The sequence below is a fragment of the Podarcis filfolensis genome (assembly GCF_964270895.1).
Source record: "Podarcis filfolensis genome assembly, chromosome: 7".
Lineage (NCBI taxonomy): Eukaryota > Metazoa > Chordata > Lepidosauria > Squamata > Lacertidae > Podarcis > Podarcis filfolensis.
Genome location: NC_139603.1, coordinates 58,285,673 through 58,299,123, shown reverse-complemented (window position 1 = coordinate 58,299,123; position 13,451 = coordinate 58,285,673). Strand labels below are relative to the sequence as shown.

Genomic DNA, 13,451 nt, shown 5'->3' with positions numbered 1-13,451 from the left:
TTGGAGTTAAATACATCCCCTCCCCCCAGTGATTTATTTTGAATGTTTCTGGCTCCCAAGCACTGTAAATGGTGAAGGGCTGGAATTTAGGAAGGTGGTTTAAAACCACCCTGCAGATGGCAATCATTAAGAGGACGGTGTGGCGGGTCTGTTTTTGTGGAAATGGCGCGATGATGAAAGGTGTCCCGGGATGGATTTCAAGCCCGTTTTTCGCACGAAGGTTAATATTGCTCTCTGGTCCCCTCGGAAGAAAGTCTCCCTAATCCATGGGGATGGGGCTCCCCCCCAAAGCACCCCACATTCTCATGTAGAATCGGTAGGTTCACGAATCCACTTGGACACCTGAGGAAAGGTTCAGGCTGCGAGCAAGGAGAGTGACAGACCAGAAGCCCGCCAAAAAGCGAAGCTCGAGGGGAGATGGCGGGAAGAAGGTCGCGACCCCGATACACCTGGGAGTAAGGCCCATTGAACTCGGCGAGGCTTACTTCTGAGAAGCCATGCTTAGGATTAAGATATGGTTGTTTATCTGTATTCTGTCGATAACTGGCGCTCCCTTCCTCGGTGCGGGAAGCGTTCCTGGACTTGTCACAGCTGGGGCTCCTGTTGTTTCGTGTCCATTTGCCTCGTATTAGCCCCTCGTGTTCGCTTTGGGTGTTCCCGCCACACCCCACAGATGACGACCCTCCGGGAGAGTCCTCTGTGGGTGGGGGGCTTATGAAAGGGTCTCGGGACAATAGGGCGGAGAGCGTTTCCCTGACGGGGAAGTGATCAGGAGGCCTTATATAAGGCTCCGGGGACGGAAACTTGACAGTAGCTGAGGCAACCTCAGCTCCACTGTGCCTGAGGAAAAGTTGCCCTTCCTCCGTTCCCTCAGCTCTCTGGCCACAATGCACCCCATGACGAGTCTACATGAGCACCTTTTCTTCCAGCAGGTAGCCCCCTCCCCTCCCCTCCCCTCCCCCTCCCTGCCCTCCCCGAGGCGCGCGCTGCCTCTCACGCCCCCCCCCCTGCCTTATTATTTCTCCCCACAGGTTCCCGCGCTTTCCGCCGCGCCGCGCTCCTCAATGGCCTCCTCCTCCTCCGCCGAGCCTAGCCGAGGCGAAGGCAGCAGCGAGTCTTTGCTAATGCTCCTGAGGGGCTGCCAGCCCGGGCCCAGCGTCGCCTCCCCCTTCGGCCCGGTCCTGCCAGCGCCGCGCTTCCTCGAGGCGCAGCCTTCCGCCTGCCCCTTCCAGGCGCCCCTGGGAGCAGGACTGAGTCCCGGTTCGCCTCGCCTGGCGCCCTTCCCCTTCTCGCGCCTGCCCGCCGCCGCCTTCCTGCCTCCTCAGCTGCTGCCGCCGCCGCCTGGTCCTCCTCTGCCCAGGCCCCAGCCGCTGCCGGTGGTCTTCCCTTCGCCCTTGGCTCGGAAGGGCGAGTCGCCTCGCCGGCAAGTCTCCGAGGGAGCGTCGCCCAAGAAGAAGAGCCCCGACGGAGCTCCAGACGCCGAGCAGCGCGCGCCCACCTACCGCTTCACCGCCCAGGAGCTGCACGCCGTCCTCTACGGGGCCGGGCCAGGAGGGAGGCAGCAGGGCGCCATGGCGGGAGCCGGGCACCCTCCTCGCAGCCCGGGTAAGGAAGGCTCCCGCGCGGGGTTTCCCTACAGCCTGGAGGGCGGAGGGTGGAGGGCAGGAAGAAGGCGGGCTTGGGGTGAGAGGGTGGCTGCTTCATAGGAAGAAACTTTTCAACAAGGAACGACCAAGTTTGCACAAGAGCTTTTTTTGCGGGGACCTCTCACTGCCCCAACGCGACGCTCCTTGGATAGGAACGTTTCCTCAAATAAAAGGAAAGCGTGGCGTCAAATGAAAATGGCACTTTTCCCCACCCCATTAAATCTGCTCCCAGATTTAAGATCGTTAGGAAACTTTTGCCCCCTGGGTTAAATAACAGGGGCAAAAAGAACCCTTCTAATACTTTGAATTCTGGGTTTTTGGTGCTCACACAGAAAGAAAAGTGGCTGGAATTTGTGGGGTGATTTTATTGGGCAGATGGCAATATCCTAGAAGGAATCTGGTGCAGCCGTGGTCAACTTCTGTTCAAATTTTGCAAAGAAAAGTACACCCCCCTTTTTATATAAAAAATCCCCAATGACTGGAATAGGATGGGGGTGGGAGGAGAGAGTGAAGTAGAAGTTCAACCATTAATTGCAGGCAAAATTAAACTGGGTTTTAAGAAATCGGAGCAGTTCTGTGGAAAAACTAGATAATGGCACAGCTGGAGTAAATTTCTCTATTTTATTTTAACCCAACAGTTTATTGCTTAAACTGATGAAAACTATTGTATCTATCAGTGATTTTTAAAAAGCATTGGGTGAGGAACTGGTGTAATTATTTTTTTATCTTCCATGTATTGGTTAAATACGTTTTCAAAGCAAAAATGTTTCTGTGGAAGGAGAAACTCTGAATGCTTCTGGAGAGTCTCTCTTGACTCCCCTTTTTGTTACCTTTAATCCACCCCCAAATAAGAGAATCTAAATTTTTCTCTCTTGCGAAAGAAGACCCTGATCATGCTCCAACGCCTTTGCCAGATAAGAGTCAGGAAATCCTGCACTTTAACAGCAGGGCTATGGAATAAATTACCCGCTCACCCCCACTGTAACCATCCATCCCATATGCTTCAGAGAAGTGGTTAAACTGGGGACAGATTGGGGACCTTTAGATGTGTCTGTGCCCGCGCGCAGTACTTTCCTAACCTTATCTTGTTGGCACTGAAGGGTGGGGTAGTTTATTTCGGATGTATTACTCCGGTGTAACAGGGTTTAAGTTTTGTAAAGGCACGAATCCTGTGCGTTTCTATTCAAATTCCAATGAGGCAAATATTGATTCCAGCCTATTTTATTGCAGGGTCCGTAGACCCGGTGTAACGGCAACCCTCGCTCTACTTTCATGGGAATCATCTATTTAATTCGGTGGGATTTACTTCTGAGTAGGCATGGTTGGGATTGCGCTGTTACTCCCCGTTGTCTGATTGCAGTACTAGTTCCCCTTTGCTTTCCCGTTAGGCGCAGTGGATGCTCAGCCGCCGCTCCTAGACAGGTCTTCTCTGCAACTCCCGGAAGGTAGCTGCGTTTGTTTGGTTTGGCTTTTGTCAAGGGGCTGGTTGGGGAAGAGGGATCAAGGCTGATCCTTTTGAGTTCTCCTCGTTTTCTTCAACCCAAAGACTAATCCCTCTCCCTTATTCCTCTCTCCCCCCGTCCCGTCCCCCCCGTTTCCTCTCTGTAGGGCTGACGGTGTTGCAGACCGTCTACGAGGACAGTCCGCAGCTGGGAGTCTTCTGCACCGAGACTATCCCCGTCGGCGTCCGCTTCGGCCCTTTCCAGGGCAAAGTTGTCAACATCAGCGAGATCAAGACTTACGATGACAATTCCCTGATGTGGGAGGTACAATTCATTGATGTACTGTTGCTTTCTTTTCTCCGAGGGGAGGTGGGGGGGGGCTGGATGCCTCAAGCCACGCCTCTGCATAGCTGATCACCGCGCTTACAGTACTTGGGAAACCAGTTTCTCCGGTTCCAAGGGGTCTTACTCCCAGTAAATGCGCACGCGCTTCCAGCTTTCTAAGGGAGATAGCGCATTTCCATCCTCAGCTGGGTGTTTTAGGAAGAAAGCAGTGTGGAGTAATGGTAGAGCATTGGACTAGGAGGCCTGCTGAGCCATGAAACTCGTAGGGTCAATCAGTCTCTCAGCCTAACCTACCTCACAGGGTTGTTCTGCGGATAAAATGGGAGGAAGAGGACCGTGAATGCTGCCTTGAGCTTCCTTGTAGGGAAGGTGGAATATAAATGCAAAAAAATAAACAAAGGGCGTATGATGCTGGTCTGGCAGCAGCCTCAGGCAGCACGGCCAGTGGTTATGTAAGATGAGTGTTTTAGTCCCATCTGGAAGTCCAGAAGTTCCTCCACCGCTGTCTGAAAGGAAAAGGCACTTTTATTTCTGGGCTTGGGGTTTATGTGTGGTGCTTGTGCAACAGTGAGGGGACTGAGGGGTTCTTGTAGGGCTGGGCGCCCTTGAGGTCATCGCTTCGAACCCTCTGAAGGCTGGTGGGAAAGGGTGGATACACATGCCCTCCCCTTCCGTATCACTATGAAAAGATCCCGCGCAGATTGATTTAGAAGCAATCCCCATTGCTAACTCCTAACTAAGCGTGTCCATGAGGATTGCAGTTTAGCTGAACGCGAAACCCCTTCCTTTCAACGTGAGTGGGGCGAGGGAGCAGTAAGGGGCGTTTAGATTCCCCCCTCCTCTCCCTGCCAGGAGCGGCGTTGTCTTCCTGGGTTGCTGCTGTAGCTATAAGCGGGGTGAGCAACCGTGTGTAAAGTTTGTGTGTCCATCCCAACAGATTTTTGAGAACGGCCGCTTGAGCCACTTCATCGACGGCAGGGGCTCCTCCGGCAACTGGATGTCCTTAGTGAACTGCGCCCGCTTCCCCGAGGAGCAGAACTTGACGGCCCTGCAGTGCCAGGGGCAGATATTCTACGAGAGCTGCAAAGAGGTCACGCCCGGCCAGGAGCTGTTGGTCTGGTACGGGGATTGCTACTTGCAGTTCTTGGGCATCCCTATCAGCCTGAAGGGAACGGCGGAAGGGAAGCCTGTCCAGGCGCACAGTGAAGGTCAGTTGGCAACCTTCCAGGGCTCCGTAAGAGTCGCGCTCAGAGCTGTTGCAGCCGGGAATCTGAACGGTCTGCTCTGTTTGCACATTGGCTCTCTCTCCCCAACCCGCTAATACCGCTTGCAAGTTCAAAAGAAGTTAAATGCTTCACTTTATAGTCTGGTTGTCCACTTATAAAACTCCCAGTTCATTGCATTTATTCCTCCTTCTCCCTCTTTCACTTTTTGTGCGCGCGCCTGCTTCTGAAACTAGGTGGCTATGAAACAACCAACCACCCCTGACAGTGGCTTTTTCCTTCCCTTTCTCACCCTCAGAGTCTCTGGAGGGCTATAAGTGCGAACGCTGCGGCAAGGTGTTCGCCTACAAATACTACCGCGACAAGCACCTGAAGTACACCCGGTGCGTGGACCAAGGGGACAGGAAATTCCCGTGCCAGCTTTGCAAGCGATCTTTTGAGAAAAGGGACCGGCTGAGGATCCACGTCCTGCACGTGCACGAGAAGCACAGGCCTCACAAAGTAAGAGATCGCCAACTGGCGCCGCCGCCTTTCTCTTAGAATCTGGAGGCGGAGAGCCCGCCCTGCCTTGAAGCAGCAGGAGCAACAGGAAATAAGTGTTTCAAAGAGTGCAGAGTGCCACCCGACCCGCCACCCCCAAACACGCTTCTCAGGAATGGAAGCAAGCCTCGGGGAATGTGGGGGAATGTATGCGATGGGGGCCCATTGCTGGGCAGGGACATCTCAGGCGGTAGATTCAAGATTGCCAAAGGGAATCGTCCTCAATAGGACGATTCAATTAGCCTCGTGGGCAAGTTGAACAGCCTGTGTATCTCTCTCTGTGTGTGAGTTCTGTGACTTGCTTTTGCGTGATTGTGGTTTCATCCAACGGGCACTTTACTCTCCTGTTTTTAATTTTTAAAAGGTCTTTTGGTCGTTTTCATAAAGGCGTGTGGCCTTACTTGGGAGTAAGTCCCATGGATAGCAATGGGATTTGACTTCCGAGTAAACATTGCTTTGTATGGCATCGGGCTTAAATACGGTGTGTCACTAAGGATGCCCTTGAAAGCCTCTGCAGCTGTTACGTGTTGCATTTGTGTGTGTGAATGCGGAGGAGTCTAACGGACTGTGATAGGTTGTTCTCAGTTGGCACTTGCTGATTTCGTTTAAGCTCCAGATAAGCAGGCTGAGGCAGAGACTCAGTGCGGTAGTTATCTATTAAGAGTACGTTTTCTTTGCGGTCTGGTTAGAACAGTGGTTCTCAAAGGGTGTGGCAGGAGAGGGTGGCGGGAGGATTCAAATACAATCAATATTATATGTTATTATGTGGGTGCATTGTTTTTTCTGGGTGTCCCATGATCATATTATAAAGCAGCTGTGTTCTGAGTTACAAGTCACGCACTGCTAGGAGTTGCTTCTTTTCCTTTTCCAATGTACTTCTTATCGAAGAAAATCGGTGTGACGCCTGAAAGCGTGGCCCAAATAAAAAAGTCTGAGAACCACTGAGTTAGGGAGTGAAGGAAAACCATGGTGACACTTCCGGGAAGGGGTCCTGATTGTGCCCCCTCCTCCCTCTCTTGGGAAAAAAACAACGCAGAGAGTTCAAGCTACTCGCCTGCTTCACTGCAGGGAGTGATTGCAGCTCCAGGAAACCACAATTGCAAAACGCACCGCCTCTGCTGATTCTCTGCCCTGAAATCTTTTTTCCTCTTGTTTTGTTGCTGTCCCCCCCTTTCCCCCCTTCCTTTATTAAAACCATGATTACTTGCGGTTTATTGGAGCAAACGTTCGGCCTCACCTCTGGAGCGCACTTGTCTGAAAGCAGACCCAGTTCATTCAAAGCCAATGAGGTTTGCTTGTGACGGTAGTGATCTTCACACAAAACCCCTAGCAATGAAATCGGGTGGATCGAGTTCCTCAAGGTAATGGTTCTGGATAGTTCACCTGTTGTGAAATTTAGAAGCCTGGTGTTGCATTTAGTTGCAATTGCACTACACTTTTGGAAACAGAATTACAAAATGGAAAGGTTATGGAACTTTTAAATATAGATAAGTGTGCTTTCTGTCTCTCCTCTCCCCTCCTATACCCAAGAATTCCACGGCACTGAAATGTCTTTTAGCCTCTCCAGTATCTTCGGTTGGCTGGAATAATTAAAGATGAACTAGGCAAAGGGGAATTCCCATAAGTGCCATATTTTAAAGAGCAGCTCCTTATTTGAATTGTGTTAGAGCTCCTGTCAGGGGGAGGGGAAAGAACTCTCATTTCATAGTGAGAAACTGATCTCACCCACTTTTACTTAGAAGTAACTGACAGCCCAGCCTTTATGTATCTATAGAACTATAGCCTGAGGCTGCAACCCTATATTTACCTAGGCATATGTCTGATTAAATTAACTGGGGCTTACTTCGAAGTAGATAGTCTTGGGAATGTGCTCTGAAAAGGTGTCACTTGACTTGATTGCTATTCCAGACAATAGCTGAGTACTATCTTCCATTTAATAATATACATTCACATCATTATTATCCACTTTACCACCCTGGCTCTTTAGAGTCTATCAACTTCCTTCCCTCCCACCTCATGGCTTTCAAAATTAACCTTTATATCATTACATTTCGTATGTTTCCCACTTCTAATCACACTCATTACAAAATAGCTCAAAATGTAAATAAATAAACTTCTCATTACAAGTCTTCAGATAACCCTGCTAGTGATGTTAATTGCTTACAATAATCTTTCAGATATTGAATAAATTCACTCCAGTCCTTTTGGAATACTTGATGGTGCTTGTTTCGGATTTTTCCTGTCAGCTTCGCCAATTCTGCAAAGTCCATCATCTTCATCTGCCACTCTTCTTTCATTGGTACTTCTTGTTGTTTCCATTTTTGAGCTAAAAGAATTTTTGCCACAGTTGTTGCATACATAAACAGTTTTTTTATCTTCCCTTCGTATCTCTTCACCCACTATATCCAATAAAAAGGCTTCTGGTTTTTTAACAAAAGTATTTTTAAATACTTTCTTTAACTTCAGTCCAACAGACTTAGGACAGCTTTGCAACATTTTAGTTTTTTTCTTGATTTGTGCCACTCTGCTGTAAAACCTGCAGAGAACACCCCAGATGTAGAACCTCTCTCGGGTGCTTTGTTCTCCACAAAGGGTGACAGGAATTGGGAGGAGGGAGGAGCTAGCACATTAACTTAGCATCCAACCATGACTTCTGAACTGAGGGCTGTTCACTAACAACCTCATGAACTAGCATTACACCTTCTTCAAGCCCAGCTGGCCATATAAACACAACTTCAACTCAGTCGTCTCATTCCCTATCCTTGAAATCTGATTAAGCGGGAGGAAAAAGTGAGACATCTTCCTTCATTTTCATCCCTTGTTACAGGGACAGAAAGAGCCTCAGCTTGGTAGCAATTAAGTGGAAGCAATTAAGAAGTCTCAGACAATAAACAGTGTTAAAATAGTTTTGTATAATAGTTACAAACTACAAGTGCACCTCCCCTTACATGCATCCCGCTCGGAGACCTCATAATAGATAGATAGATAGATGATTGATAGATAGATGATAGATAGATAGATAGATATCTTCTTGTTTGGGGCTGCTGCCCAGAAGTTGCTGCCTCAGCGAGGGAAGGTGGCCTTTGATTGACTAGCGGCTTCTCCTCACCTCCATTGCATGTCCATGAACCCATCCTGGTACCAGTTACGTTGGCCGCCCTTCTCTGCCCCTGCCCTCTGTGGCCAGCCAGCCACTGCTGCTGCACACACTGGCCCCCCTCAGGTAGGCAGGCTCAGTTCAGGCTAGGCAGCTGCCCCAAATAATGAGTCTCTCCCTACCTCCCCTTCCTCCCTTCATGCCCTCCTTATTAAAGTTAGCTGCTCCTCACTTTACACAATTTAACTTATGTGTGCGCGGGCCCAGAACACCTGTATATATGTGTGTGTGTGTGTGTGATCAGCCTCTGTTTTAACATATCAATGCTTTGAAAATGCGCGAAACTATATAGTAGGCACCGATACTCCAGTATTGGACAAGACTGCAGGCTTATGCCAGAGTGTTTTGTGGGGGACGGGGGGAATCAGACTCTCAGGCCTTGTTATCACTGTGCACCCAAGTGCCCACAAATAGATCAGAGCATCTTTAGAGGGGAATCTGCAAATCAGTGTGTAGGCTTCAAGCCTACACAGCGAAGGCACGTAGTACAGGCAGGGGCTGTGGCTAGAATAATCTTCTTGGCATGATTCATACATATAAGTTGAAACCTTGTATATTTCTACATTCTACATACATTATTTTTTATATATTAAAAAGCACATGATCAATTATGTCTGTCTTGTCTGTATTCCTATCTAAATCTCTTGTCTTGTATTGTTATCTAAATGCGCATACATGTTGCATGCCAGCAAAAATGTCTGTAACTGTCGCTGCAGCCACAAAACTGTCCTATGTGTTCTCTCTTTTCAGTGTTCTGTATGTGCCAAAAGTTTCTCTCAGTCTTCCAGTCTAAACAAGCACATGAGAGTACACTCTGGAGAAAGGCCCTATAAATGTGTGTATTGCAACAAGGTGAGGACAACCATGCCCTTTGCAGTTCCCTTGAGGTTTAAGTTGCTTGTAGGATGTTATGTTCTCTGGCATGCTCAGTTTAATCAATTCTGAATTTAACGTTGAGCCCCAACTATGTTAGATGTAATGCAGAAGACACACGGCAGGTCTCCCAACATATGCATTTGTTATTACTGCATCTGGGAAGGCATGGAAATACAATGTTTTCTATTTGCAATGAACTGGAGTCTCAGCCTCCTTAGGTGAATGTAAGGCTATCCGAGCCAAGCTTTTATTCCTGGGTGCCACACCTGAACAGACTGTTATAAAACAGTGGTGTAGTTGATGGAATTTTAGGCTCTGGATTTAACCTTCTTGCAGCCCTCTTCCACTTAGATGATAAAGTGGCAAGGCAGCCCTGCTAGGTTCCTCCCCACTGGCGGGGGGGGGGGGTTGGTTTTGCTGAGTGGGACCTTGGATTTCTTCCTCAAAGTCCTCCCTTAACAGCATCACAGACTGCAAAACGAAATATCACCTTTTTATAGTTGCCGTGCCTGACTTGTAAGTTGATTTGTCACATGTGTTGCCCGCCGGCCCTTTAGGGGAGCTTGTGGAAATGTATATGGAGCGAGTCCCCTTTTTATTTCCACTACAATCTTGTGAACTAGGCTTGTCTGAGAGATAATGATGACTTGCTCAAGGCTATCTTAAGGCAGCGCTGTTCAGGGAAGTTTTTAACGTGTGATATTTTACTGTATTTTTGGTTTCTATGGAAGCTGCCCAGAGTGGCTGGGGAGGCCCAGCCAGATGGGCGGGGTATAAATAATAAATTTTTATTATAATAATAATTATTATTATTATTTACAGAATGCCATAGCTTGGCTGTGATTTGCACATAGTTTCCCACATCCCTCCTTTCACTGGCTGTGCACATGTGAGGCTGGGGTTTTATCTGCCGTATATAAGACCCAGCAAAAGCCCAATTGGTTCTCCTGCTGTAGAAACAAGCATTGTAACTTAATTACAATTTTGTGAGCATGTGATTCCTTTCATCTTGTTTGTCACTTGTAGCTTTGTGTCTGAATGCGCTCTCTCTCTCTCTCTCTCTCTCTCTCTCTCTCTGTGTGTGTGTGTTTGTGTGTAAAAGCTTTTTATGCCACCTGAAATCATTTTGTTCACCATCTCCATAGGCATTCACCGCCTCCAGCATCCTGCGCACCCACATCCGCCAGCATTCAGGAGAGAAGCCTTTTAAATGCAGACATTGTGGCAGAGCATTTGCTTCCCATGCTGCCCATGACAGCCATGTGCGGCGCACACATGGTGCTAAAGACAACTGCCGCACCTGTACTTTGTGTGGCAAGACCTTTTCAGAGGTAGAAGAATTCCGCTTCCATATGAAGTTTCACACAGGCCATTAGCCAGAAAGCTAACGAATAGGTTGCAAACCATTTGGACATCTGTTTGGCATTTTCTGTAATGTGTTGGTTTTAATGTAGCACTACCCACCCAATAGAGATAATGAGAGATACAACTACATACAACTGCTCAGGATGTGATCTTCACCCATTAGTACAGGCGTGAGGAACCTATCCTCATGCTCTGAGGGCCAAAGTGGTGCCACACTATTTTCTGCCCTGCTCAAAACACACACACCAATCACTCCCCCATTCTCAGCCCCCACCCTTTCAGCTGATTTGTGCAAAACAGCTGAGCAGTGCTAAGTCATTCATTCCCCTAGTGCAAAATTTCTGCTCGTGCAACAGAACTCTCCCCTCTTCCCTACGCATGCCCGCCAATCTTTTATGGGGGTTCTCCTAATTCTTGAACAAATTGGGGAGGAGGAGAAGGGGAAAGTTCCATTGTGCAAGCATAAATCGTTGAGTAAATGGAACGAGGGCTTTAGACAACACTCTTAACATTGCAGTGGGGATGAAAACCAGCCATTCCTTGACTGATCCCACTGTAATCAGCTCAGGAAGCAGCAGTTTTCAACCCCATCACAGTGTGTTAGGGAGGGAGGTTTTTCAACACACTTGCACACCCTTCCCAACACATTGCAATGGGAGATGGCCCATCAGTTGATTGGATCTTATAAGATGTGGTGGTGTGAAAATGACCTTCCACCCCCTTTGGCTAAGGGGTGGGGAGAACTTTCTTTTTCCCTGCATTGTGAAAGGTGGAAATGAAAACCAGGTTCTCCTGATCACCTGAGGAGAGGGCCTGGTTTCAGGGGAGCGCTAGGGCAAAAAACTACTGAGATGGAGATTACCCAGAAGAATCCAGAAAATTTGATCCTGAGATGCCAAAGACATTTTAGTAACCACCGACGCCAAATTAAAACACAATGTTTAATTATGGCAAATATTTCTGCACTTCCAATACATTGTATTTGCTGTCAATTTTTAAAAAGAGAATGTATGTAATTTTCGCTGGCTCATTTCTATGCTTTTGTGCTGCTAGAATTTGAAAAGTTTGTGAATGTGTTACTAGGGGTATTGGTTTGTATTCAGTGGTGTTGCTCAGTGGATGTTAAGCCTTCTGTCAGCGGAACAGGGAAGGAAGCAGTTTTCAGCAATTTCCCCTGCTCTCTGCACCCCCCCAAATCTTCACTGGAGGAAATGGGGTGGTTGCATAGGGAGGGAGAATTGCTAAAATCACTTCCAATCCTGTTCTATTCTTATTACAGTTACTCACAAAAAGGCTAGTTGTGGTGTTACTAGCTGCCAGCCATTCACTCATCTGTTAACTTGCTGCCCCTTACCTGTCTGCTTGGACACTTGTTGGCTCTATGTCAAGGATGATCTCCTTTGGGCTCTAAGCTATTGCCCACCTCCCTTCCTGTCCAGTGTGCCAGCCCATTTGTCACCTAGGGCATCCACCAGCTCATTGCTGGAGAACGGAGTGGCAACACACCAGCAGGTATATTTCTTTTTAGAATTACACTATTTAATTTTTGAAAATGTGCCCAATTTTCTTTAACAAATCTCAAAATTCATCCCGTGCTTAATACTGAGGCAACACTTTGAAACAATAGCTTATTGGCACTCTTGAAGTGGGAAAGGAAATACAAAGTTTATGAAGTATTGTTCAAACATAATTTACAGCAAATTGTATTTTTAATAGGCTTTGCGCATAAGTATAAGAAATATGGGCCGGAATGTTTGTGATTATGGTTTGAGAGTTGCCTTACTCTTTAAATACGGTGTGACTGTGTGTTGCTGTTGGAAGTTAAATGTAATTTTACATTTGGGTATACAAATGTTAGTGATTTGCACTGATCTATTTATTATTGCTGCTCAAAATGATGTCTGTCTTGTTTTGGTGGGTAAAATAAAATCCTGTAAGCATAAAATATACAAAAAAAGTTCTTTACATGAATGTTAAGATTTGTGGAGTACGTGGAAGATTGAATGGCTAGAGTTGTGTTTTAGCTTTGTTTCTTGAATTTGCATGTTTCTCTATGTTTCGTAATATTTGAACAGATGTGATGTAAGCTGTGGCATTAAGAACCTTGGGGACCTCGGATGTAATGATCTGCTGTATGTGGTGCAGCCCTTGGAAAAGATTTTGAATTTTGATACTGTAGTTAGTTCAGAGCACAGTTGCTGGGCTGCTGATTGGGACCTGGCATTGGGGGTCATAGCTTGCTAGTGCTTAAATGTTTCCAACTGAGCTCAATTTGTACTTTCCTTTCAACTTTCCCTACATGGTTTGGGGTAAGCTGAAGATAGTTCTGGATCATCTGATAGATCTTGAAGTGTTTTTCAGTAGATCTGCAAGGATTTCTGACTCCCAATTTGTTTGAACATTGGCACCACTAACAAAATGACCTTCCCCACCTGAATTAGACTGCCAAATAAAGAGAGCTACGCAGAAATAATATGAAGACGATGAATAAAGTTCAGTTCTGCTACTGAAAAAAAATGCCTAGGCTCAGAATGTACTCAGAGGCACCTTCCCCCTCTTTTTTACTTATAAGGTTTAGTCTGGCTCTTGCTAGTAAATTTTGGGGTTCTACTAAAAAACAAAGTAGTTCCAACAAACCTGAAGTCTGCCCACTCCTAGTTTAGGACCTATGTACTACTTGTTCTGTCTCCTTTCCAACCAGTCTGCGTGATTACTGAATCTGTCTTGAGCGTCCCCACATTCTGGCATATAGCCCATCTGTTCAATGTTTTGTTCTGACACTATTCTGTTCTACTTTTTGTGTGTTGCTTCTGTTCTAATTTCTATGTTTGATTTGTGTTTTTTACTTGTGAAATGT

The 13,451-nt window shown here is 47.1% G+C and overlaps 1 protein-coding gene across 1 annotated transcript; it reads left to right on the top strand.

Annotated features, from left to right (window-relative positions):
- Positions 1-1,064: 1,064 nt before the first annotated feature.
- PRDM14 (PR/SET domain 14) lies at positions 1,065-10,789 on the top strand (the record flags this gene model as incomplete). Its single annotated transcript, XM_083624255.1, has 7 exons — positions 1,065-1,605; positions 3,035-3,091; positions 3,255-3,412; positions 4,371-4,641; positions 4,955-5,157; positions 9,104-9,205; positions 10,375-10,789. 7 exons carry the CDS (start codon positions 1,065-1,067, stop codon positions 10,603-10,605), a joined length of 1,563 nt encoding a protein of 520 aa, XP_083480381.1. The 3' UTR covers positions 10,606-10,789.
- Positions 10,790-13,451: the final 2,662 nt, after the last annotated feature.